Below are 27,992 nucleotides of genomic sequence, written 5' to 3' on the forward strand. Positions count from 1 at the left end.
ACATTACTTTAATAATAATATCGTTTACAACAAACATAACAATCATATTAATCATATTGTTATGTTTGTATATTATACAGTATTTACAATTTAATTAACCTACATAGTAATAATAAAAATAATAAACATTAAAAAACAAAAATTTAAACAAATTTAAAATATGTGGTCTCTGTGGCAATGTACGTTTAACGCTAGCAGCAATTTTTAATTATTAACAAGAAAAAAGCAAATAAATAATAAGTTGATGTCGAAAATGCGAAATAAAGTATTATGTACGTGCGTAACGTATATTAATAAACGTGACTTATCCAACACATTGTTATATATGTATATTTTTTATACAACATGACATCTTGTAAAACAATACTAACAGATATAAATCAAAATACAATAAATTTATTTAAATTCATACTAAAAAAGTAATGGAATAAAATATTTGTGGTATCCGATGTGGGCAACTTATAATAAGGACAAGTATTAAACCTACCCTACTATATACTGACAATATGACTTAAGAAAATGAAAATACAAAAAAAAGATTATAAGTAACTATGAATTGGGTGTACTTACTTATGACAGAAAACACGTAAACTACAATGAAACTAATTACTTTATAAGATGTATAGAACTCAAAATAAGTACGTTTGTATTACTAATACTAAAAAGACTAAAGGATTTCCATTATTGCAAAGCAAAGAGTACAAGTATGCTTAAACTACAACTGCAACAGTTCAAATCAAACCGCGGCTAATTACCTTCCTATTCCCCACAGCGCGTGTGCAAGTTTACAAGTCAGGAAAATTAAAAACCCGAATGTTAATAATCTTTACAATTCTCTTTAATAAACTTTATTATTGGTTTGAGAGTTTTGCAATATAATTTGTATGTAAATTTTCATACATATCTGTATCTAAAGCTGTACGTAGGGTAATTTGTAAAAAAAGTAATTCCTCCTACAAAACATACGGTCTATAACCTAATAATCTTAATTGTAAGTTGTAGGCGTTGCAGCCATCTATCGGCAATTTTTCGTACTTTTTGGATAGATATCTATTTATATGTTAACAGCACCATCTAGCGAAACGATATAGATTTCGATCCCAAAATAAGCGCACTGCTTCATGATTTGCACAGCTTTCTTGATATAGCGTAGTATATGTTGAGAAATAGATGGCACGTTGCACCTATGTCGTCAATAATGGCCGCCTGCGTCACATCACTGCGCAATCAAGCACGGAAATAACAGCTGTTCAGTGTTCTACAATATTCGTTCGGGCAACTCAGCTACAGCAAGCAGCAGCTGTATTCGGATAAAGACGCAGCCGTTTTCCTTGAAAATTGCGATTGTTTGGATATAAAATAGTCGCTTTGTCATTGTTTTTTGTTGAACGGTAAAGATTACTTTTTCTTTGAGTTTGTCAAGTTATTATAACGGTGCTAGTGTGATTCATTACATGCGTGAGGTATTGATGATGTTTACTAAAATTTGCCCGTTGTTATTGTGACTCGAATGGTTGAAATGCCTCGTGAATACGTGGACGCTGAGGTGAGAAGTGTGTTATGTCAATAGAATCTCAACGCTTAGATAGCAATATTAGTGTTAAAATTGTTATAACTAGGACGAAAAGTTAATAAAATGTCTAGTACGGTGCCGACCAGTTCTGCTCTGAGGGCTTTGGCGTTAGAATACAAAAGCTTACAAGAGGAGCCAGTAGAGGGTTTTAGGGTGAAATTGTTGGGAGAGGACAATTTGTTTGAGTGGGAAGTGGCAATATTTGGACCACCAGATACTTTATATCAAGGAGGCTATTTCAAGGTAAGAATCCACTTTCTTTGTTTTATGTTAAATTAATTTAAACATGTTACAACTACAGTTTCATTCCTTATAAGTTACACAATGTACCTGTATTATCTTATTAACCTATAAATAGATGAAATAAACATGGTTTTACCATTAAAGTGTTTCAAGCTCCAACTTATATGATTAAGGTTTGAAAATATAGTAACAGACTTTGTACTATGCTAGTTACTGTTAGAATAAATTGTAAAGGAACCTTTTAAGATAATATTTGTTAAGCAATCCATAAATTGATTTATGTACAGTTATTTTGTCATAGACTAAATTATATACTAATTAGGTATATGTTTTGCTGCTTCATACAGCATCTACCTGATATGAGGAAAACAATGATTTAAGTTTCAATTGGAATATATTGAGAAAAATTATTTATGGATTAGCTTGCCTATAACTACTTTTTAAAAACTTTGTGTATTGTCTTTTTCATCCAGATAAATTACAGATTTGTTAAATATTCAATTATTGAATGTTTTACTGACAAAACTTACTCCATTTGCTGAAGATATTTCGCCAACCTACATATTGATTTCTTGGTAACAAAATTACTGTCACAGAAGTGATGCATAAGCTGTTGTGTCTACTAAACCAAAACTGTCTTGTGTAATGCTGACAGTTACCTGGGAAATATATAGGTTATAAGCAGAATGAGATAGAGTTAGAATTCCTTGTTTTTGTTTCAGGCATATATGAAGTTCCCACCAGATTATCCATATTCACCACCAACAGTACGATTTGTAACAAAAGTGTGGCATCCAAATGTGTATGAGGTAAGTTTTAAAATAGGTTTTTATAAATTAATGGCTGTATTTGATAAGGATCTGTATAGATATATGTGCTGTGTAGCATTTGGACTATAAACCGTACAAACAATCACTTTATGTACCAAAGTTTATACGACTATGATTCAGAAGTTTAAATTCATTTCCTCAACTTAATCTTTTTTATAATTCTATATCGGGATATCCCCTTTAATATCAAGAGACCCTTTAGTGCATTCAAATAATACTCTTAAATGCTTAATTATTAGCTATTACCTTTAAATAGTAAAGTATAAAACTAAAGGATAACTTAGCATTATTTTATTATTTGGTTTTACTTAACCTTTACCTCATAATTTCTTATATTATTAACTAATTTCTAAATCAGTTTTACTGTATGTATGTGATTTTTTTTAAAATAATTATTATGATTTTAATATTTTAACTAGAATTCTGTACACATATTTGTATTACCATTATTTATCTACATTATTTTGTATATATATAAACTAAACATTACATTATTTGCGTTCACTTTGTTATTTACATATTTGCCAACACACTGAAATCATTCTAGAAGAAACTTATGTTAAATTAAAAAAATCAGTGGTGTTACTACCATTAACCTCTGACCTCAGATTTTGTATTTGATTTTTTTTAAAGGCAAGTAGGTGATCAGCCTTTCCCATACCTCTTAATTTTCTCTTATTATTTTTTAATTGAAAATAAATAATTATTTATACTACAAATACAATAGCATTGATTATATTGTTTTCTTGAAGATAGTTTGAATAAATTAGTTTTCAGTCTTATTATTTATGTAATGCTATTTTATTTATTTGCTTGACATAGCTATAGTTTAATATGAAGATCTACTAATATAATATATAAAATATTAGTAACTCTTAAATGTCTAGGGTTTTGGGGTTATTTATTTATTAACGTTCATCACATGATATATAATACTATATCCACAGTATATCTTACAAGCTATCTATATAAATATGTGACAATTATGGTTAACATAAATGTTACTAAAATTAACTTAATACAAGTACAATAAAAATATTACACTTCCAATTTTAGATTTTACTAGTAATGTTTTGCTTAACAATAAGTGCAAAGTTACTAGTAAAATAGAGGATTAGGTATCAGATAGGTACTTATTATGATACTTTTTAATTGATCAGTAGTCTTTATTCTGTTATATTCGCGAAGAATTAGTATGAGAAGTGCCTGAACTCCCAGGTTGGATTTCGCAGATGTAATTTGGAAAATACTGCTGATTTGTTCTGTTCTGTTTAATTTCTTGTGACACAACTCATAGAAGAAACGGAAGCCTACTGGAGTATTGTTCATGTTTGAAGTGCCCTCAATGGGGCACGGGGGCAGATACGTGATTCATTTAAGACAAGTACGAGGTCTATTTACGTAACCACCCAGAACCTGTAATGTATAACCCAGTGTTAGCTACTAAATCACAGAACTAGTTAAGCATAATGCGACTACTAAAAATGTGAAAAATAGATAGTGTCCCACTTGGTTTTGGTTAATATATTCTATACTAGCTGGTGCCCACGACTTCGTCTGCGCAGGATTAGGCATTGGAGTTGCTTATATTAGCGTGGCGTAGAAAAAATACTAAGGGTCTGTTTCAAAGGTATGGATAAAGTACCAAATAGCTATGCAACACATAAATTATTTGGAAGATAAATTGTGCTATTTGACACTTCATCTGACTGACAGTCGTGAAACGCAACAATAGTGTTTTTCCTACCAATAAGTAATAAATAGCTAATTTGGAACTTATCCGTACATTGTGAAACAGTCCCTAAAGATATTGACTATTTAAGATAAACATTTCCATCATACATTACATATGTGTAACTCTAGCAGTTTTGGCAGCGCACGCCGGAACAGCTCGCATATGGTAGATTTTTTCCTACTTACTTGATATTTTGGACAATTCACACAATATCTTTATAAAATGTAGCCTATGTGTTATACTGATGTATAAGCTATATAATTGTAAAGTTGCATTAAAATCCATTCAGTAGTTTTTACGTGAAAGAATAACGAACACCTATCCGTATGGATAGCTTATTTCGTATAAACGCTTAGTTTGTATAAACTTTCGCGTTTATAATATTAGTAGGATTGATAGTTGCTAGCCGATAATAATTTGGGCTAGGGCGCCCTCGTTTAAATTGTGAACTAGATCAAGGTTTTCACGACATAGACCTTTTGCCCGCCTTCCATTGCGAGCGGAACGGACCCATTACGGACTCCGCTATACTCGTAACGATGATTTTCATACATTTTCATTTTCGTGTGAAACTCGGTCAACTCGCTAACCTCATATGTGACTCTTTCAACTCGCTCTCTCCACTTTGGTGGAAGCACATCTATAAAAATTATCGTTACGAGTATAGCGGAGTCCGTAATGGATCCGTTCCGCTCGCAGTGGAAGGCGGGCATTTATATGATATAAAATCACTTATTTTAGTGTCCATCGCAATTTTAAAATACGGGAGCGTTACGTCACGCAATTTTTGGAGATATTGACACCCCCCCCCATGTATCACGCCGTAACGTTTTTCTGTACCCAAGTAGGTATAGTAAAATGTATCATAGCATAATGCTGAGCCAGGGCCAATAACAACCACAGCACACACGCATGAAACGTACCTTGTTCTTAAAAGAAAAAAAAATTTATTTCTCTTTTCTCTCTATTTTGTGTGTTTTGTTAGTAATAAATGTTATGTCTGATGTCTATCTTATGGAGCCAAGCAATCCCATCCCAGGTTGGCTTAAAAATACCTTGTATGCGGTCATGAAAGCATTACAAAGTTAATATATAAAACACGGTTAAATCGTTAATATAACCCCTAGATGGGGTAGAGGGCGTCCATAGTGAGCCTCCATTGCGTTTGGTCTTGACAGTTTAGATACATATTTGCAAATATTGATAACAGACTACGCAAATATGAAAATGCCTACTAAAGAGGTATATTGTACTCCAACTAAAAACCTTGTTTTTTTTTAATATCTGGAAATCTGGGCCAGTTTGTTGCGCATGTTGCATTGTTTTATAATCGAGGTTAAACATTTAATTAATTTTAATTTATGTTCACGCGGGATTTATCTAAAGATCTCGTCTGGATTTCAAATGGTGATTTTACAAATGTAGATTGTTCCTACTCTTCTGAAATTTTTTAAAGACTGGCAGTCTTGCCAGTTCTTGAACAGAACTGGTAGTAAATTTAGATCTATTTTTTAATATTGGCGTTTATAGTTACCAAAATTTGTGTAGGAGATATTACTTAAAAGAGAAAGGAGATTTAGAAATTTATACGAAATTCTGTAAAATGTATAAGTTTTGTTTGATTGTAGGAAAATATTAAATATATTGGCTCAGATATTATATCAGATGGAGATAATTGAAATATAACACGCTTCGATATCCATTGCAAAATCAATTATACGATTTATTAACGTATTAATGATAATAAAAACTTTATTTATGACGAAAATTCATATATCGCTAGTTCCCATACTAGGGATCTTTAGAAAATTGTTCCATGGTACATGGTACATGTTTAAAACGTGTATTTATTGGTGATTATAATTAAAAAATTGATGTGCGTACTCTTTGGCACTTGACTACTACGACACATTCTAAGTACGGCTGCAATTAAGACTAAATGATTATTTATAAATGCTAATTTTGTAAGTTTTTATTGAATTTCGACAAAGAGTCATCAACATTGACCTGATTAAGTGTGCTAGATAGGGACCCACGGCCCGCCCTACTTATTTGATTTTGTCATTGGATTATTTATAAACAATAGAACTACTGGACTTACGACTTTTAACAACTGGAAAAGGTGCTGCAATGCTTTGAATCCTAAATTTGTCCACAATTAATTGTTTTCCAGTGATTAATAATTATGATTAGTATAGTAATAGTAATTTTAATTTCCAATCATGCCAAATAAAATTATAATATACAGCTTAGATTTTTTACATTTATATAACAATATTGTGGGCTGAAAACTGTTGGATCATTTGTTTTCTTGACTCTTTTTAGAACGTTGTTTATTAATGTAATCATAATAATTGTATCGGAAATTTATAGCCAATTTATAGCCAATCATTACAAAAATAAAATATACGGCTTAGATTTATTATATATACATTTTTTACTCTAATATCCTAACTTCCTTCAGTCCCATTGATCGGAACCCCTTCACAGCTAAAGGCCTCCTCCAGCTTTTTCCAACTATCTGTGTTCATGGCTTCCGTTCTCGATTCGCTTCCTGCTACCGCTTCTATTTCTTCCATCCACCTTTTTTGGAGCACCCTCATCTCCTTGTTCCCCTTGGTCATTTCTATATACAGTCAAAACCCTTAACGACATCGTTTAGAACAACATACCGGTTATATTGACCAAAATCAAAGGTCCCGGCTAAATTCTATTGTATTAGGTTAATAACAACGTCATCGGTTTTTACGACCAAATATGAGTGTCGTTATAAAAGATTTTGTCTGTAGTTGTCTTTAAAGTCCACCTTTTATCTAGTCAAATTATTTATTTCATTTAGACCACCTAAAATGGCACTTTTGAACGTCGAATAAAATATAACGATGATTCTAGTTGCCCCTTCCAAAAGGTAATTTTGTGTGGAGAAAAATGGGAAAGAAACTCCACACTTACTTTTTTAAAATAGGTTTACAATATTTTGTTTATTTATCAGTGCTATATGCTATGTTTATGAATGTACGATAACATTTAATTTAAAAACTGTCGCCTTAGTACCTAATGGCGCCTTGATTGGATCATAAATCCCCTGTATTCGTAATCTGTTAAACAAATCACGAATGACGTCACTTAATCTTGTTTTTCGTGGTAGTTTAAATACCGTTACATTGTAGGCATTCGAGCCAACAGTAATACTATCGGGTCATCAACCAAGCATGATTCACAGTGACACGATGAGTCTACGGCCCGTTTTACAAAACGACTCGTTTTCTTTGTAAGTGGCATTTTAAGTATTACGTAAGCACAATAGGTGTTCTTTGATTTTCTTATTTGGTGATTAACGCAACAGTAATTAATTACTTTACTTTACACATTACATTGTTAATGCTTGGAAAACGAAATGCATTTTCGAGGATTCCTACAAAAAATTTATACGTTTATGTATGTGTGTATGTTTTTGAGAGCTTTTCTTACTTTTGCTGACAAGAGGAGGGGGGGGGGGATATATTTCAGTTAATCTGCTTACGTAATACTTGAACCCTAATACATAGTTCGAGTTAGTTTCCATTTGTCAGAATTTTACTAACATTGAACATATCATACAAAATTTTTGCTTGAATCTTAAGAAATTTGCTTACAAGGAAATCAAACAGTTATCAACAAATATTCTATGGTGTGAAGCGGTCACAAGATATTTTCTTTTGTCAACTAGCGAACTATGGAATCTATTCCCGGTGGGGGTCTTCCCTGGGAGATATGACCTCCTTTAAAGAAAGAGTATACTCCGCCTTCAAAGGCCGGCAAAACTCCCACTAAAATTGGTGTTCGTGGGTTGTGATAACTATCCTTTTTTGGTGTCCCGTCGGGTCGTTTGCCCCCCTATCCTATAATAATAGTTGTACATGGTATATAAGAGATATAAATAAAACATTCTCAACACGATATTTAATGTATATGACCAAACAAAGAGAGCCTGAAACGAAAAACTCAAGGTTTGGTCAGATAGCATACTTTTCTTTAACCTAAAAGTAGATGTTTACTTCGAAAAGTGGTTGATGTTAGTATAGCCATCATAAATATGAAGACCATTCAAAAGTTAAATCATTTACAATAACTCTACAGACATGATTTTATGATAATCTGTCTTAATATTATTATAGCGATAAGAATTTTGTAGATAAATATAATAAATCGGTTATCACAATGTAACAAATCTCCATCTGCATATCAACAGATACAGAAATCTAAGAATTAGCGCGCTATTATTGTTGGAACGAAGTTCCTTATCGCGCGTTGTGAAAGGGGGCTGGACGGAAAAAATTCTTACGAAAAGTTGTCACGACACTTTTTTGCTATTTGCTATTGTAATACACCGGTTCTCGTCCGATCACCGAAGGTAAGCAACGTCGGGCGAGGTCAGTACTTGGATGGGTGACCGTCTGGGAACACCTCGTGATGTTACAGGCTTTTTTTTTTCGTCGTAAGATTGGTGTCGAGAAAGTCTATCATCTGTATCTGTTATGATACCAATTAACATAACTAATCGAAAGGAATTTCGTTCCATCCGGGTGTCCCTTGACACCTCTAAAGTTTTTTTATATCAATTATACTTGATACTTCGTGATACTAATTTATGATGGGGTAATACAATCAAACAATCTTAAAATACGGATTTTCCTGTCTACACAAGGAAACAAATTTTAATTGTCACCTAAAGCTGATAAAAATAAATTGTATTAGTTAACTAGCTGCTGTACTTCGTGTCGCCTTGATATGATTTTTTTATTTAGCCTCTAGTTAAGTTCTAAGAGACACATAAGTTATTGGACATTATCGGAAACGAGAATGTTAAATTACAATTTATAAGTGTGGTAAAAACTAAAAGGCTCATTTTGGCTTCCATTAGAAGGTGCATTTATTAAGTATAGGCTAAAAAAATAAATGCAAAAGGTATAGTTGAAAATTGAAATAAAATATAGGATGATTAGATAATTAAATGTAGTTTATTTTTAAAAATAACCTCATCTAAATGACAGCCCTCTCGAAGACGGCACTTCTCTAAACGGGAACGCAGATTTGTGAAAACTCTTGTCAAAAAATCTGGAGTGATAGCTGCCATCTCCCCACGGATATTTTCCTTTAGCTGACTGATGTTCCTCGGATTGTAGACTTTATGTATGAGGTATCCCCACAAAAAAAATCAGGAGGCGTCAAGTCAGGGTTACGTGGGGGCCAAGGGATATTACATCTTCCAATTACATAACTCTCTTCTTAAATTTCATACCCTATGCACATCAGAGTTCAATAATACAAAAAATTGGTATTCGAGTTTTGCACTTAGCAACATATTTTGAGATTCATTTTTATTTATTTAGATTACGTTGAAGCGTGTGTTATATCGACGATAATATAAATATCAAAATCCAATACATTTTAGACATACCTACTAGACCGACTTAGTGATAAACTAAACTTGAAGAAAGCTGGTCGAAGTAATATTTATACCTTGAAGTCCGATGAAGTTTTTGTGGAGTGGAAAATTGGAAAAAAGTCTAAGTAAAGAAATCATATTAATGTGAAACGAAGTTTCCAGCAACTTGTTAATTGAAATAATTTATTTTTATCAGCTTTAGGTGGCAATTAAAATTTGTTTTTTTCCTTTTGAATTGGTGACAGGAAAATTTGTATTTTAAGACTGTTTGATTATATTACCCCTTAATAAAGTATTTTTTTACTGTTCGGTTTTCCGGAATGAAATTTTTTAAGTTGTTCAGTGAATGTTTCTCTATATATAAACCTCAGAGTTCAAGTCAGTTTTTAATATACAAATAAAAAATAGGGGCTGATTAAGGGTTGTATGTATTTTTGTATCCTGTTTCATAAAAAAATAAAAATATTTGTTGGGGTTGACACCAATTATCACTTAAGGGTTTGAAAGATAGATAGTAGATGATTCTCAGACTTACTGAATATGCATAAAAAAATTAATAAGAATCGGTTGAGCTGTTTCGGAGGAGTATGGGAACAAACATTGTGACACGAGAATTTTATATATGTATAAGATACTAGCGGACCCGACAGACGTTGTCCTGTCTTAACTATGAATATTGATTTCAAATTGGTATAATGAATAAAAAAATATTTCAGAAACAAAGTGTTTATTATTCTAATGCTTTATGTTATACAACATTCTTTATTTGTTTTTCTGGCTCGCATATTATTATATTATCATATAATAACTCCGATCGAAGCATTTATTTTAAACGATATTCATTTTTCTTACATCCTCTGACGATATTTGCAGCACGCATTCTGTCAATGTTGTGTTATGCCAAACGCCATAAGGTTACACCAAAAAGTTCGAATTGTATGGTGGTTAAGTATTCTTGAATTTTCTAATTTTCCGCGCAATTTTTTTCTTTTATAAGAACCTTCTCCTGACAATTACAAACACACAAAAAAAATCAGACAAATCGGTCGAGCCGTTTTCATGTGATGTCGTGACAACGGAAAACGGGTTTCATTTTTATATATATAGATAGATAGATAGATAGATTAGTACACGACCTCCGAATTCTTCCATTTGTGTCTCATCTTCATTACTATTCTCCAATCTTCCCCGATATCTCCTTATAAATGAAATAAAATAATAATCATTTATATAAAATAAAAGATATATATTTTTTATTGGTTTTTACACAAAATGAGCGCTGAGAAAACCCGCCTTACGCCTTTATTATTTCTGAACAGTTATTACCTGTGCAAGTTCGTTAGCAACGCGGAAGTCCAAGATTTCGCGTATCAAATGAATTTTTTAGATTTCCCGTTTGACCGGAAACGATAAGAGTTATCGTACATATCAAATTCACTACAATAACTTAAAATACAAATGGGTAGGATGTAAGAAAATTAAAAGTATCAATAAATATGATCTAAAAACAGTGTATCACGGTCGTTGTAACTCATAAAATGCATGCGGATGTATTTTTGTACGTAAGCGCAATTCATGTAATATTAAACATTACATACTTCCGCATTTGCTAAATCTGTAATAGATATAAAAAAGTGTGTGGTGTGTGTGTCAGCTACGACGCACGATTGGAGTTTACTCTTTACGAACGATAATTATGATATATATCGAATAGAAAAAAAGGGTAAATGAACGCATCTGATAAAATGATAAGAGAAACAAACATATGTCTGTAATTATTCGGATTATTTATATTTGTTGTAATATCGTATTACATAAAGTATGTTACAAAACAATATAAATAATAATAATAATAAACGAGTCTATTATTTAAAATAAATCTTGATTTCTATACATAACGGCACGAACGACTTCCATACTTTATAAGCTGTGGTGTTTCCCAGGCTTATAGTTTCGGCTTGTAAAATAGAAAAGTCTGTGTAATGTATTCCATCTCATTCTTTTACACGTTCAATCCTACAGATATATATGTTTGTCTCTTTCTACATAACGCCTCAACTTTTCGTGTTACACTTGATTTTACTCCTCATAAAATTTCCGTACCGGGCCTTATAACTCAAATCGTTTCTTAAGGAGTAAACTCCAAAAACTAAACCTCTTTCGTTTCTTCTGTCAATTACGCGTTGTTTGTAGATGAGTAAGTGTTTATTTTACTCCTAAGAAATCGATTACATTGTAAGGTTTTATAAAGAGCAGGTCGCATCAAACAGGATGTAGTGTTGGTTGAATGACCTCAAGGCAATGATTAAAGACAAAGGCGTCTTCGCCAATAGTGTAAAAAGTTTTATAACACGTGTCCTTGTTTGACACAATTTGTAAAATGTTTCATATTTGATTGGAGCAGTGTTTGCCTAGTGGCTTCAGCGTGCGACTCTCATCCCTGAGACCGTAGGTTCGATCCCCGGCTGTGCACCAATGGACTTTCTTTCTATGTGCGCATTTAACATTCGCTCGAACGGTGAAGGAAAACATCGTCAAGAAACCGACATGCCTTAGACCCAAAAAGTCGACGGTGTGTGTCAGGCACTAGAGGCTGATCACCTACTTACCTATTAGATTGACAAATGATCATGAAACAGATTCAGAAATCTGGGGCCCGAACCTAAAGAGGTTGTAGCCCCACCGATTGACACTTTTTATTTGATTGGATGGAAACCTCTCTAATTCCATGATAAATAAAACAAATTCAATGTATATACATGTCGTAATTTTCTAAGCTGATTTTAAAATGAGATGGATTTTACTAATACCAAAAAGATTGTTGTCAGTCGCGGAAGACTTATACTCGACTTCGGGTCAAGAAAAGAGTGTACCAATTATTAAAAGACTGGCAACGCGAGCCCTTTGGCATTGAGAGTATCCATGCGGTATCACTTAGGTAAATTAGATGAGCCGCCTGACTGTTTGCCCCCTGTTGTATCAGAAAAAACATTCTCTAGTCTATGTATATTTCTATGTAATTACATAACAGTACATTTAGCTGTGTACGTTTGTAAAATATCACCTACTCCAATGTACATGCACAAACATGTCTTTTGTTAGAATTTATTCCTACTCAAAGCAAAATTTTGGCAACGTAGCGATTTTTGACGCATTATTCGAGGTTCCCTGAAAGATCACCTGAAATTTGGCACGTCCCGGCCTTGGGGTAATTAACCTGATTGTCATGGCATTGAACGCTTTGAACCCGTATGCTCTACATTCTCACATCAAAACAATCCCAGGTGACTTTGTGAGGCAATTTGAATAATAAATCTTGGGTTAAATTGAGCGCTACAGTGGTAATTAATGCGGGTGTTATGGGCATAAAGTTATATGGGGACATTGGTCCTATAGAGAAGAGCAAAGAAGACAATCATTGCGTGAGAGAGGATAACCTCATGGAGGAATGACGTGATGAGTAAGAGAAGCGAAAAGCATATTTATTTATTCACAAAAAAATAGATTTTTAAAGTCAAGGTGCTTTTATAGCGTGACCGAATATTTAGAACATAAGTTTAACAATTACTCATAAATGACTTCTTATTATGACATTTGCATGCCTCTTATTGTATGGCTGATTGTGCGGACTTTTCTTGTTGTTCGATTTTTTATTTTATTTTGTACCACTATCATGGCAAATAGAGGATTTATTTATTTATTTATTTATTTATAAATATATAATATTGAATACATAATATCGCTATTGTGAACTCACTTTGCGAATATATAAATATGTCGATAGTGTCGGAGATAGCATTCAGTAGTCGCAACGTCTTTGTTAATGGGTATCTGTGCAACAGACTGGTTCTGGCCCTTGGTATCGCAAATAACCTTGGCCTTCGCCGTCACACATATCCCTTAGGTACAAAGAAACCCAGTTCTGGGACACTTGGGGTGCTCACCACCTTGCAAGACCTTAAGTACTTACTACTACTACTTTAAGTCACGTCTTGTTTCTAATTAATTGTACCCCACCTCCTAAGATAATATAATATGAACCATTGCGCCGACCTCGTCTAATAGGAATATAGGAAGAGAAGTGGTCTTATCCTGCTTATAGAGGATAAATCTTTGTTTTTAATTTATTTCATTATTATTTATTACTTAAGATGTCATGTCACGTTGTGTAAAACAAAAAACTTGGCGATTAAAAAGAGTGGAGGAGAGTTTATTGCCAGTTCATCTCTTCCGTTCTACGCACTTGATTTGAGAACTGGCAGTAAATGTAAAATTAGAAGCATTTAATGTATATTTCTTTTTTGACGTTCATAAGTGTACATTGTCTTACCTATATGAACAAACCTATATGAATCTCTTATGGTGGATTTATTTTTTTGCGGTCTTTGGAACGAGAGGATTGATGTACAGTATCTATCGTTGGCATCGGGTTCATCAGTTTTTTGTTTAAGAGTTGACATCAGTATATAGTTCTTGTCGTATTTAAATACGAGATATCATAGTGACCAAGAAGTCACTAACACTAAGTAGATCCGACCGAAAAGCGTTTATGGAGATGTGGCATGTTTTAATGATGATCATTCATACTTAAATAATATGACGACGTCTCAAGTACTGTATCGTCACAAATATTGCCCAATTTGGGACTATAAATGTTGAATTTTAAGTGAAGAGAAATGAGGTTTTGTATGCCAAAACAAGTCTCAAACTTGGCAAGTCTATGATGTCTGGATGTACTTTCCCCTTACGAAATTCTCTCATGTTGGTACGACATATTTGTTTGTTGAATTTTTGTTTGAAAATAATAATTTTATTTCAGTTTATATTCACATGTAGTTTTAGTAAGAGTTTGTAACAATTTGGTCTTAGTTGATATTTGTTAGTAACCAAAACAAAAATACACCTATAGTGGGGCACGGAGAGTTCATTTTATGATTGTCATTTAAAAGAGGGCTTTCTGTATTTCAAGACAATTTTTAAAGGGAATCATGTGTTTCACTAGGGATATTGCTTTGCCCTCGTTCATAGCTATGTGTGTCACACGATCTAAACTTGGTTCGTTTTCGGACACGTAAAAATAAAAGCTAAATGAGTTTGCTGAGTTTCATCGGACGTCGAGGCAGAATACGAAATTTCACCCGTATCACCTCGACGTCCGTCGTTTGAAAACTTAGCGTTTTATAAGATAGTTTTTGTCCCGCACCACTATGTGGAACCAGCTGCCCACTGAAGTATTTCCGAACCAATTCGACTTAGGGTCCTTCAAGACAGTACCTATTCTTAAAAGGCCTGCTACTCCTTCTAGCAGTGTAAGTGTCCATAGGCACATCATCAGGTCAACCTCCTGTCCGTTTCCCCCTGTTCTATAAAAGATAATAAGTTATTTATTGCTATTATTGCTTCACAATCGAAATTTGCCCGTTTGCGCGATTTTATTGCGTGTTTATTTCTGGAATATAAATGTAAACACGTAGTCGATAAGCGATTTATTATATTGCGATAAAGTAGATTTAAATTCCAATTCAAATGTTTCAGCTGCAGAAATTAATATGTTAGATACATCGGAAATTGCAAATAGACTATCTAAACTCCAAAAGTAACTATTTATGTAAAGACTGCTTTAAACGCTACGCCAATAGCTAATTTTGAGTTTTGGTAGAGAATAAGGCAAGCTATATAAACTAAGATAGTATGATGCCTCAGAGCATTACAGAATCGATTATATCTATAATATGTGTAAAAATATCACAGAAATATATACCTAATCTGAACCTGATGCCGTTTCCAAGATATATTTTTGAAATGGAATGAATTTGCAGCGTTTTTGTCGAAGAAAAGAGAGAGCTATTGAGGCCGATTGAGAGAGAGTGAGAAGTGTGAATTACCTTATAGACATTCTATTTTTAAAATTAAAATTTCGTTAATAGAATTGATTAAATATTAGTATTTTATATTTTATGCAAAATAATTTATTGAAATCTCAAATGACGAATTGTAAATTAAAATGCCACATGTTTATTATCGAAGAAATAAATTTAAAAAAAAAATTATTTGTATTGATTTTCGATACTTTTAATATTTTAATGACAATTAAATTCCTAACATAATATCTTCCTTTTTCCCTCCCTCTTAGTCTCGGAAATCTAAAGTTTTAGATTTGTATAAATATGAAGAAGAGTTAAAAATTAGTTTGCCAAAGAAGTTTCACTTCTGACATGTGTACTTTACGCACGCACTTTTTTTAGAGTTTAAAGAAGGTTTTGCAAAATTTTAATAACATTTAATAAGCCGTTTGGTCTATTTATTCGTTTTTACTACAAACAAGAACTTGTGTGTAAACAACGTGCACAATCGTATCCTATTAATCTAAATTTATTATGATTTTGACACAAGTGAACTTAGCGATAATATTTACGTCTTCAATTTACCGAACTAGTACGCCAATGCGCGCTGTTGCCGTTTAAAGGCCGATTTACATTATCTTAGTGTTTAGGATAGTACTTTAGTTGAAACATGTAAACGCTACTTGCTTTAGTAAACTACGCTAAAGAACTTGCCTTTCAAGTTGTACTAAAGCACTCTCCTAAACACTAAGATAATGTAAATCGCCCATTAGACTGTCGTCTAGTATGAATGAATTAGTAATGCTGTTTTTATCGACTAATTTTATGTCTATTTGTATGTATGGGAAAATAGGGATTTTAGTTACATTTTCCTTGTGCTATAAAAAAGGCATAACGAGTTTTCTAAGTTATAGAGGATTCAATTTGAAAAACCAAGTTTTTCACATAATTTTGAAAATGAGTCGATGAATGGGACAGGCGACTGAGATAACTGTACTTAATATAAGAAGAGTAGAGTAGTAGAAGAGTACTTGAAATTTTTTACCAATAGAAAACCACATCCTTTCCATCCTCCTTCAAGTAAAGAGCGTACCAATTCTTGAGAGGCCGGCAACGCACTCACAAGCCCTCTGGCATTGAGAGTGGTCCATGGGCGGCGGTAAAATTAACATCAGGTAAGCCTCCTGCCCTTTTGCCCCTGTTCTATAGAAAAAATGTGCGTGTACTAGTGTACACACGTTACAAGTGAAACGTCTTTATGACCTTATTTTTCGAAAAATATCTATATGCAACTAACTTTACAGAAATTGGTTAAATAAAGTTAAATTAGATAAAGTTTAACAAAAGGCTTTTAATATCACAGACTTGAATACAAATAATACAATTATTTCATTTTACCTTATTACCACTAAGATTATTACAGAATTTCATAAATTGTAATATAATTTTTAGTATCATTGTTATAGTTATTATAAATATTTGTTATTAATGGTTTAGAATCTCTTCGAATCAACCGTGGTAGGGACGAGAAAAAGGCGCGCGTAACGGTCAAATGTGACGCGTAACCGAAACATGTGACGCGTAACCGAAAAATGTTACACTAAATTTTTTTCCAACCCCGATAAAGAAGTTTCACTTCAAAAACTTCACTTCATATTAAAGGAAAGTGAGGTACAGATTTTGTGCGGTTTCTAATAGGATATCATCAGCGCAAGTAAAATTCGGTACCAAATGTTTTTCGGTGAGGAAGCGGTTAATACGCAAAGCATAATTTTAGCCGAGGGCATCGCACCGATCACTGACCATGCCATTATGCGCTATCACCGTGGTGTTATTTTTGGTAATCATCTCAATTTTCATGCACGTTCCAGAACTATACCGAAGTTTTAGTCTAAATCTGCTATCACCTTAAAGGATGTCATAAAGAAGTCGTGCATTATCATCATTAATAATGGCAGTATTGTATCAGTATTTTAAACTAACCCTAAAGTACCATCAGTATTTTCGCTGTCTATGGTCCTATGGTTTTCATGTCCCTGGAAACTCCATCCCACCTATGTAGCCAAGAGTTTTCTTTTGGCCATTGCGCCTTTTTTATGTAACAGGAGGCTTACCTGATTCCGCGTCCATGGACACTCACATTGCCAGAAGGCTTGCAAGTGCGTTGCCGGCCTTTTAAGAATTGGTACGCTCTTTTCCCGAAGGACCCTAAGTCAAATCTGTTCGGATGGTATATTGTATTCTGCCTTGACGGCCGAGGATGAAACTCAGCTGCAGGTATTAGTCCGAACAACTCCTCTGAACACTCGTATTTATTCGAGTACTACATTTAATTACACAGCAGTGTTGGCCTAGTTGCTTCAGCGTGAGGTCATAGGTTCGATCCCCGGCTGTGCACCAATGGACTTTCTTTCTATGTGCGCATTTAACATTTGCTCGAACGGTGAAGGAAAACATCGTTAGGAAACCGACAACAACCCAAAAAGTCGACGGCGTGTGTCAGGCACTGGAGGCTGATCACCTACTTGCCTATTAGATTTAAAAATGATCATGAAACAGATTCAGAAATCTGAGGCCAAGACCTAAAGAGGTTTTAGCGCCACTGATTTATTTTTTATTAAATTACATTAAGTCCGTGTCATTTTTTTACACTAGGACTCTTCCTACGACGGCATGAAGGCCTCTCCCAAATCCATCCCCTGGTCTCTCTTCCTCGCCACAATTTTCCAAACCTGCGTTCCATATTATGCCCATAGATTCTCGTGTAATTATTGAGTTTGAAAACATATTGGCTATATTAATTGCATGAACCTATAAATACTTTTAAATCAAGATATTTCGTGTTCATTAAAAAGTCTGATCAGAATTGTATAGTTGGTCCAAACATCGCTTGCTTAACGGTTAGTTGTACCGTTAATATCTTCCGATTAACATTAGTCACTAGGTTTTTTAATTGGAAGCGAATATATTAATCGCAAAAAATATATTGTTACTTTTGTGACAGAGATAAATAATACTCATATATCAATCAATACTATTTAAAGCATGACCTGATCTCAAATAAAATTAATTGTAAGATGTTTGCCGGTATCTGTAATCGTGATTTGCAACTATGCCAAAAACTTAGTTGTGTAACGCAGTCCGGACATATAACGATCACTATTTTAGCCTTGTTTAAGCTGTCGCAGAATATGCTAAGGTAATAAAAATATCTATAGCGCTAAATCACCTGCATCATGAGCACACACTTACCAATTCATGAAAGGCCGGCAACGCACTCGCGAGCCCTCTGGCATTGAGAGTGTCCATATCACTTAACATCAGGTGAGCCTCCTGTCAGTTTGCCCCCTGTTATATATATAAAAAAACACCCTCACGTACGCTCACTTTCAGACCATCACACGCAACAGCCGAATTAGGTATTACTTAGTTAAATGTATTTAATATTTTTTATAAATGTTTCAACCTTTTTGTATTATGTATTCCATCTTTGGCTATATCTTTAGTATAATTGTTTTTCAATATATATTTATGTTAGCAGCAGGATTGCAAAATACATAAATAAAGTAGAAACTACACGGAAGCATTTTTACAATGTTAAAAAAAACGTTCGTAACTAATTGCAATAGCTGAAAAACTATACAATGAAATTACGATGAAAATTCCGTATAAACGAGAACAAGAAAAAATAACACAACTAGACCATATTTTAAAAAATGACGTAAAAATATATTTTCCTATACAATGTAGGAAAAATTTAATATAGAATTTTTTTTGTGATACAATCGGTATTGGTTTTTAGATGAGATCTGCTGATACAAAAACCAAACGATTGACCTTCGACCTACTTTATTGATCTTTTTGGAACAATTGGGTTTGGCCGTATTCTGCATTTCAGGGTTAAGTTTAAAATCAATATGATTTTTTTTGGTCAGGGTCGTATGACAAAACGAATGCATTTTAACAGATATAAAGGCCGGCAACGCACTTGCGAGCCGCGTGAGTGTCCATGGGCGGCGGATTCATTTAAATTCAGATGAGCCTCCAGCCCGTTTGCCTCCAATAACATTTGAAAAATTTATAATCTTTATATATATAATTCTTCTGTGAGTGTGTATGTCACTGAACTTCTCTCAAACGACTGGACCGATTTTGATGAAATTTTTTGTGTGTGTTCAAGGGGATCTGGGAATGGTTTAGATTCACAAATCAGCCCGCCCGATGGCGCTGCAGTCGGTACTTTCATACTTTGCTTTACTAATTGCTTGAAATATCATGCAGGACAACGTCTGTCGGGACCACTAGTTATTATATATTATTCTAAAAATAGGAGCGGTGGTAATTACTTCTCTAAAATATTATAGAAAAGAAAGATTATTTCGCTATTAGAATGCTAGATTATCCCATATGAACATAAGCTATAGATTACTTTCAAAAAAGTTAGGGATAAAACTTGGATATAAGCCAAGGTGGCAATATAATTATCTCAATATCTGATGATGTTGAACTTGGGATCGCGTTTCGGGCTCAGTGTTTTTATCACAAAAGGTTCACCTACATGTCCTGTTCATAAAATATACGGTATCACCTTGACAGAATGTTTATGTATTTATTAAAGTTCATCGCCATATCTACAGTATATGTTACAAGCTATCTATTTTAAAATACATGAATATTAACTATAAATGTTACAAAAAATTAAAACCTTCAAATTGTATGTAAAAATTACTTGCAAAATAGCTAATAAGGTTTATGATAGGCACTTAACAATGCTTTTTTTGCTAAATGATCAGTCCACTACCGAATATATCAAGCTCTGGAAAAATAGTGTTAATTCTGTTGAATTCGTGAAGAGTTCGAATTATGATTCCTTATAAAATTATGTGAAAACTTACCTGCAAAATATCCTCATTGGGAGTATTGAAGTTGGTAGCATATTTTCATTATGCTAAAGGTAAATTATTCGTTCGCTGTTACTGAAAATATTATTCAGTAAAACTCCCGTGTTTTTATCTTAATTCTTTACTGCCCTGCGATTCTGTAACTCACTTTTCGAACTCACACAGCGGTTTTCGCATCGGCGGTCGCTCTCAAATCAGTCGTGAAGCAGTCATTTTATGATGGCATTCTGAAAAGGTGGGAGCTTGTAGTTTATTGTTTATCAGAATGCAAAATCATAAAATGACTGCTTCACGACTGATTTGAGAGCGAGTGTGTTACAGAATCGCAGGGCTGAGATAATAAAAATGGGAACTCTGTTACTAAATAGCTAGCTAATGTTAGATGACAAAAGAGACGACAGAGGGTTCCTAAGACCAAACATTTAGTTACACATTACACTCACTAACCCACTCACATGCACCCACACACTCACTTATTCACTCATATGCACCCACACTCACACATGCCCCCACACTCACTCATTCACTCACATGCACCCACACACTCAATCATGCCCTCACGCGCGTTGTAAACAGTTAAAAAAAATAATTAAAAAACAAATTGTTACGGAATTAACTATTCCTGACACCTGACACAGGTATTTTTTACTTGAAATGGTTTCCAAATCTTACACAATAATAAACACATTTTTTTAAAGCTAACAGAATTGCTAGTAAATAATATTCTAAGTATTTTTTTATTTATAAAATCAAGTGTCAATGATTTTGTATTAACACTAGAATAATTTATTGCATAGGTTTATTCCTATGTTTTTTTTCTATAATATAATTCTAATTAATTATTCATTCAATGTTAAAGTACACACAACCTAATTGATACCCAATATTTACCGTTCAATGTTGTTTTTTAAATAGAAGTTGATATTTTCAAGGAGTAATAGTGCGTATTATATATATATTATATTTTATTGAAGTATTGGATTACTCGATTTATTACTGAGACTTTTAGTTGGGAATTTTTCATTATAAACAGTATTTTAGAGAGTATTTAAGAGTTGACAAAAAAGAAGCAAAGAAAACGTCGACGGTGGTGGGTGCGACCATGGATTGAAAGAAGAAATTTATTAAAAAAAAAAATTAATGTATTTTGATCGTTCCACTTGAACACCATTTTGCCGCATGAAAACAATATAATAACACACAGAAAAAAAAAGTTATAACTTCGTCGACAACGTGATGTCCGTCGGCTACAGGACTCGAAATAAAATGGCCGAATCCGAATGAACGTTCTCTCAGTGTTCAGACCGTTCATTTCTCGTTCATTCGGAGTGGGAATGAAAGATACCGGATGCCAATATCCAACACTGTTGGATCGGTTCACTAATGAATTCATTCGGTACTCGTGTTTCATTTTTTGTTCAGACATTTAATTTTGAGTGAAATGTACCGAATGAAAGGTGAAAATGAACGAAAAATGAACCGTCTGATATCACCTTAAAGGTGATATCAGACGGTTCACTCGAATGATTGTTCACTCGAGTGAATGCTTCATTTTTTTTCATTCTATGTTCACACGGCTTAGACGAAATGATACAGAAATGAACATTCATTGTACTTTCTTTTAAATATGTCATCGAATGAAGTCGTACGTCTTGGAATTAGTTTAATTTGTGATCATTTAATTAAAGAGTTGACAAAAAAGAAGCAAAGAAAACGTCGACGGTGGTGGGTGCTACCATGGATTGATAATTTTTGAAGTTCTCCAAAAAAAGTAATGTATTTTGATCGTTCCACTTGAACATCATTTTGCCGCATGAAAACAATATAATAACACACAGAAAAAAAAGTTATAACTTCGTCGACAACGTGATGTCCGTCGGCTACAGGACTCGAAACAAAATGGCCGAATCCGAATGAACGTTCTCTCAGTGTTCAGACCGTTCATTTCTCGTTCATTTGGAGTGGGAATGAAAGATACCGGATGCCAATATCCAACACTGTTGGATCGGTTCACTAATGAATTCATTCGGCACTCGTGTTTCATTTTTTGTTCAGACATTTCATTTCGAGTGAAATGTACCGAATGAAAGGTGAAAATGAACAAAAAATGAACCGTCTGATATCACCTTAAGACGCATCTAAACTGAATAAACGTATTTTGATTTGGTTTGAGTCAGGGATTCTCGTCCCTGAGGTTGTAAGTTCGATCCCCGGTACCAACGGACTGGCTATGTCCCGTTTAACGCTCCCTCGTATGGTGAAGGAAAACATCGTAAGGAAACAGCATCCCTGAGACTCGAAGTCGAATCGAGAAGGCTGATCTCCTACTTGCCTATTAGAAAAACAACATACACCAATACAAACAGATTGTAAAATATTATTAAAAACGTACTTAAAATATTCATTTAAAGATAGTGCATATATAAATAAGTACTGGATGTCTGCACCAAGACACCTAAGGTAACACACGGAGCCCTATGGGTAGGACCAGAGCTTCAAGGTGGTGGGATCATCTCAAAGCTATCGGGCAGGCTCTAATTGGCTACGATAATTGAGGGCTTGACTCCTTGTCTCTGCCACTTTGAGAGGAAGCTAGAAATAAATAAAAGCAATCTTCAAAGCTGATTTTTGGTTATAAAACAACATGCTCGCTTAAATGTCATTGTTTGTGGCGGCGTCCATGCGTCGGGTTGTCTCTCCCAATAATATGGCGAGGGGGCCGATATCCATGCGTCATACTCGTGAACAGGTGCTACTTGTGGTGACTGGTCGTACTTGAATTCGTGTATGCGGTGACGTTAGTTGTTTCGACTATGTCTTTGCGTGTTGTTCCCACGAGAATGTAAGTGCTTGCTCCTATTTCGCCATTCCTAATGCTGATAGAGGACAAATCTTTGTTTTTAATTTATTTTATTATTATTTTTTACTTAAGAAAATCGCGTTGTAGGAGTATTCTCGTAAATCCGTTTTGAACAATTCAAAAACTAGGAACACAAATTTAATAAAGTTTAGTTTAATTTTCTAACAACACAATTAAAACAGGTGCAAAGAAACGCAAAACTAATTATGCACTTGACAAATCAAAATAAGTTCCACGCTACAGAAATACCGCGTTATATTGCGGTGAAAATCGCGCTATAGAAGGTTTACTGTTTTATGATACAGGCTCGAAACGGTAACAAAAACGATTGCCGTATAGATCCAAACTTACAGATAAGTTATCTACTTCATATATGTATGGCTCACATAACATTAAATGTTTCAGAATGGCGACCTCTGTATATCAATTCTTCATCCACCAGTCGATGACCCACAATCTGGCGAGCTGCCGTGCGAGCGTTGGAACCCGACGCAGTCTGTTCGAACAGTGCTGCTATCCGTGATATCACTCCTGAACGAACCCAATACCTTTAGCCCGGCTAATGTTGATGCTAGTGTGATGTACCGCCGTTGGCGTGATTCGAAAGGGAAAGATAAGGAGTATGAGAATATTATAAGGTATATTTTTTTAAATAAATAATATAGTCTTGCTAATGATTGAATATAATTTTAAAAACTTTCGGATGGCAAGACAGAATGTCATTGAATTTCTTAGGTTATTATGATTTATTGTCTTGATACTTCAAGCAATTACTAATTTTTTTTTCTATTATATATTTTTCCAAATAGTTAACAGGTATAATAGCCTAAACTGTTTTATTGATTCTGATTTTGATTATTCCGAATAAAGTTGTGTTTTATAATTAATATAGTTTTAGTTTTCCATGCAATGCTAGTCATTTTAAGTATCAATAGTAAAATACTAAATACGTTATCAATGTAAAAAATAAAATAAAATCAAGTATCAAGTAAGTTTAATCCACAAAATATATCAAACTTTAGGGATACCATACTATTTTTTTTTAATTTGCCGCGCTTCTTCGTTATCTTCTTTCATTAGCCAGACTCTAGAAAACATTTTTTTAGTTTAAAAACAACTTTCAATAATAAAAAAACAGGGGTTTATCGTAGAGGGGTGAAAATTAAGGGCTGTATGTATTTTTGCATGTTGTATTATAAAAAAAATAAAAACAAAAAGAATCTAAAAAATAAAAAACAATTGGGGTGGACACCCTTATCACTTAGGGGCTTGAAAGATCCCCTTGTTCGCAGACTTACTGAATATGAAAAAAAAATCATAAGAATTGCTCGAGCATTTCGGAGGAGTATGGGAACGAACATTGTGACACGAGAATTTTATATATTAGATGTACATGTTATATTGCAGAAAACAAGCTCAAGTCGCGCGCATGGATGCGGAAAAGGAAGGAATAGTAGTGCCACTTACGTTAGAAGATTATTGTATTAAAACTCGAGTCAAGGCGACGACACAAGAGCCGCAGGTATGCTTCCTATGTCTTAGTGTGATCTTAGGCCTTAATATGGAATGCCGGAAGTTATTCGGCCTCGAATTGCACGAATGATTGAAGTATCGCGGATTTTTTATATTGTGGTGACAGCTTTATGTTAACTAGCTCGTACCAAATGTATTTAATAGAAGGATAAACAAAGATGAAATGTATTGCTGATAAATAGAGTAGAATTTTATTTTATTTACAGCGAAAGGCCAAACAATAAGATCCATAAATTTTAGATTTAAAAACATTTAAAAAAAAAATCAGTGGCGCTACAACCTCTTTAGGTCTTGACCTTAGATTTCTGAATCTGTTCCATGATCATTTTTAAATGTAATAGGCAAGTAGGTGATCAACCTTCAGTGCCTGACACACGCCGTCGACTTTTTGGGTCTAAAACATGTCGGTTTCCTTACGATGTTTTCCTTCACCGTTCGAGCAAAAGTTAAATGCGCACATAGACAGAAAGTCTATTTGTGCACAGCCGGGGATCGAACCTACGACCTCAGGTATGAGAGTCGAACGCTCAAGCCACTAGGCCAACACTGCTCTCTTGGGCTGTATATGAAATTTTATATTTTTTTACTTCAAACAGATTTCGTAAGGTAAAATCAAAAAAACTCATATTTGAATTTGGAATCCGTTTTCGATGTTTAAAAATCGATTAATTTACTGTTCTTTGAAACCATAGAATATGTCAAATGTATGTATGTATGTATGTAGGTTTTGTAATTAAATGTAGATTATATTGCTTTGAGCTTACTTTGGTATTGTTAATGTATGAATTTAAAGAAATTGTTTACCTTTTTCTGAAATCCATTGTAATGTACAGATTAATTTATTCCATACAAACTAGCAATAATCATATATCTTGTAGGGTATCAAGTATCTTAGCTCAAGAATATTATATTTTGACATTTAGACCATACAAAAGATAATTTAATTGAAAGTGTATCTTTGTCTAATTAATATGTACTATTGCGCAGTTGGTGGTTTTAATATCGTCACATGATTTGAATAATCTTCAGCGAAATTAGTATGTGCGTCATTTCCATTGATTTATTAATATTAAGGGATAATAACCCTCCAATAAAGTAATATTTATTCACGCGGGATTCAAACACAAGACCGTGTGTCAGGAGCAGAATTTATCGTCATTGTTTTAATGTAATAATACGTTTTCTTTTTTAGTTGGACATGACAGACTTTTATGATGACGATTACGATCTGGATTCGGATTCGGAAGAGGAAATCGAAGGTGGTGAAGATGGGGACGACAGTGGCAATGGAGAGTCGTGAGGCTACCACACTTTCAGGACAGCTCTGACGTTTGACAGATCGATGTCAATTATCAGATTGACAGCTGTCCTAGCTACTCGCGTCACAACGAATGCGATCTCCGGCGACGCGTACGGACGATATAAATAACTAAATATTACATGACATGCCATTATTTTAACAGCCTGTATATATGTTTATCTAGGTTATACAGGTTTTAGATGTCAAACGATTCTTCTCTTTGACGTATTGTCATACTGACAATTGACAGTGCTGAAGACGGCTTTGAATATGGACATCAATCTTATGATATAGCTTTTTTCTATAAAATATATGAATTTTATTGATGATTTCGATAATAAACCAAAATGAATTAATTCGAAATTGCGATAAATTATGCAAAAAAGTGTTTGTTCAAACTTTGTTGTCATTCGGAGATAAAAAAATCTTACTATTACTAAATTTTTTATGAAACAGTCTTCTTACACTGTTTTGACATGAACTGATCTGTCATTGCATCACAGCATTTGACAGAAAGACGAATAATTACTTAAGTATTTAACATGATATTCAGTATGAAATATAAAAATTATTTTTCTATCAAATATGTATAGTCCGTACCGTTCGCTTAATGTATAGATAATTTAACACTAAGTAAATGAAACATTAAAACAGCCCAAGCCGGGCAATTGCTAGACAATTTTGTAATTATTTTTAATCCTAAACTAAAATATTTTCTGTGATTAGTTGCCTATTTTAGATGCCTTTAGTTATTTTGTAACTTTTTCATTTGCCATTAGTTTTTCAATTTTACATCACATTTTAGTTGTTCATTTTAGAGAGATATTGTTTTCAGTGTTTTAAATGTGCTATTAAAACTCATTATTAGTGGCAACACTGTTTTACTAAAATATAAAACACAAGATTTTTATTTAATTTCATAAAATTTGCTTTGGAGAGTGCATAGTACTATATTATTTTATATAACACTTGAAAACTTTACAAGTAGAAATGACTTATTAAAACATCCAACGGTGTTGCCCTCTTATTTGGGCTTATTACTAATACGCTCAAATCAAAACTGTAAAATAAATTATAAATATAGTACATTCTTAAGATATATTCAAAGTATATATTATAGTGATACGTAAATAAACGAAATTATATAAGTTATGTATAGTTTGCATTAAGGAAACATCTATTGTCATCATTGTGAATTGATAGGTACATAAAAAATATTTTGCAAAAACCTTTACTTAAACAAATTTCATAGTGTTTTCTAATAAATAAAAAAGTGATGTGATTTGCTTATGTTTTCTATAGGACTTAGTAAAATAGCAGTGAAATCTAGAAATAAAATTCATTGAACAAACAGTAAATTGCAATTTCACCGTTACATCTTAAAGTACAAGCTATTATCACTTTACAAACTGCATTGTATGGTTATAATGGGACATCGTGAATCTCTGGGGCCCATATTTTAAGATGAATATTAAAATTCTTGAGAATTGTGACCTCTATTCTTAGAAAGTAACAGTTTCCACGTGGATTATGGACCCCAAATGATGTGTAACAAAAATTATTCAGATAATGTGTCCAATAATGGTTTATTTAGTTAAGGTTTTAATAGTAGAAATGTTCACAATGAAAATGTCAATAACTTAATAATTAGGTTTATTCAGTAATAAAGAGCATGTGTTTTGAAGGTATTAGTTTTTTTGTTGTCTTATTTTTAATAATGATAATGATCCATACGCGTTGTAAAAA

General features: G+C 33.4%; 1 protein-coding gene across 1 annotated transcript; it reads left to right on the forward strand.

The window, feature by feature from the left end:
• Positions 1–1,202: 1,202 nt before the first annotated feature.
• Positions 1,203–27,930, forward strand: LOC125059092 (ubiquitin-conjugating enzyme E2 R2). Its single transcript, XM_047663302.1, has 5 exons — positions 1,203–1,816; positions 2,539–2,625; positions 23,819–24,051; positions 24,821–24,935; positions 26,139–27,930. The coding sequence occupies exons 1-5, from the start codon at positions 1,637–1,639 to the stop codon at positions 26,244–26,246; spliced, it is 723 nt and encodes a 240-aa protein (XP_047519258.1). The 5' UTR covers positions 1,203–1,636; the 3' UTR covers positions 26,247–27,930.
• Positions 27,931–27,992: the final 62 nt, after the last annotated feature.

This window comes from Pieris napi, chromosome 2, assembly GCF_905475465.1.
Source record: "Pieris napi chromosome 2, ilPieNapi1.2, whole genome shotgun sequence".
Lineage (NCBI taxonomy): Eukaryota > Metazoa > Arthropoda > Insecta > Lepidoptera > Pieridae > Pieris > Pieris napi.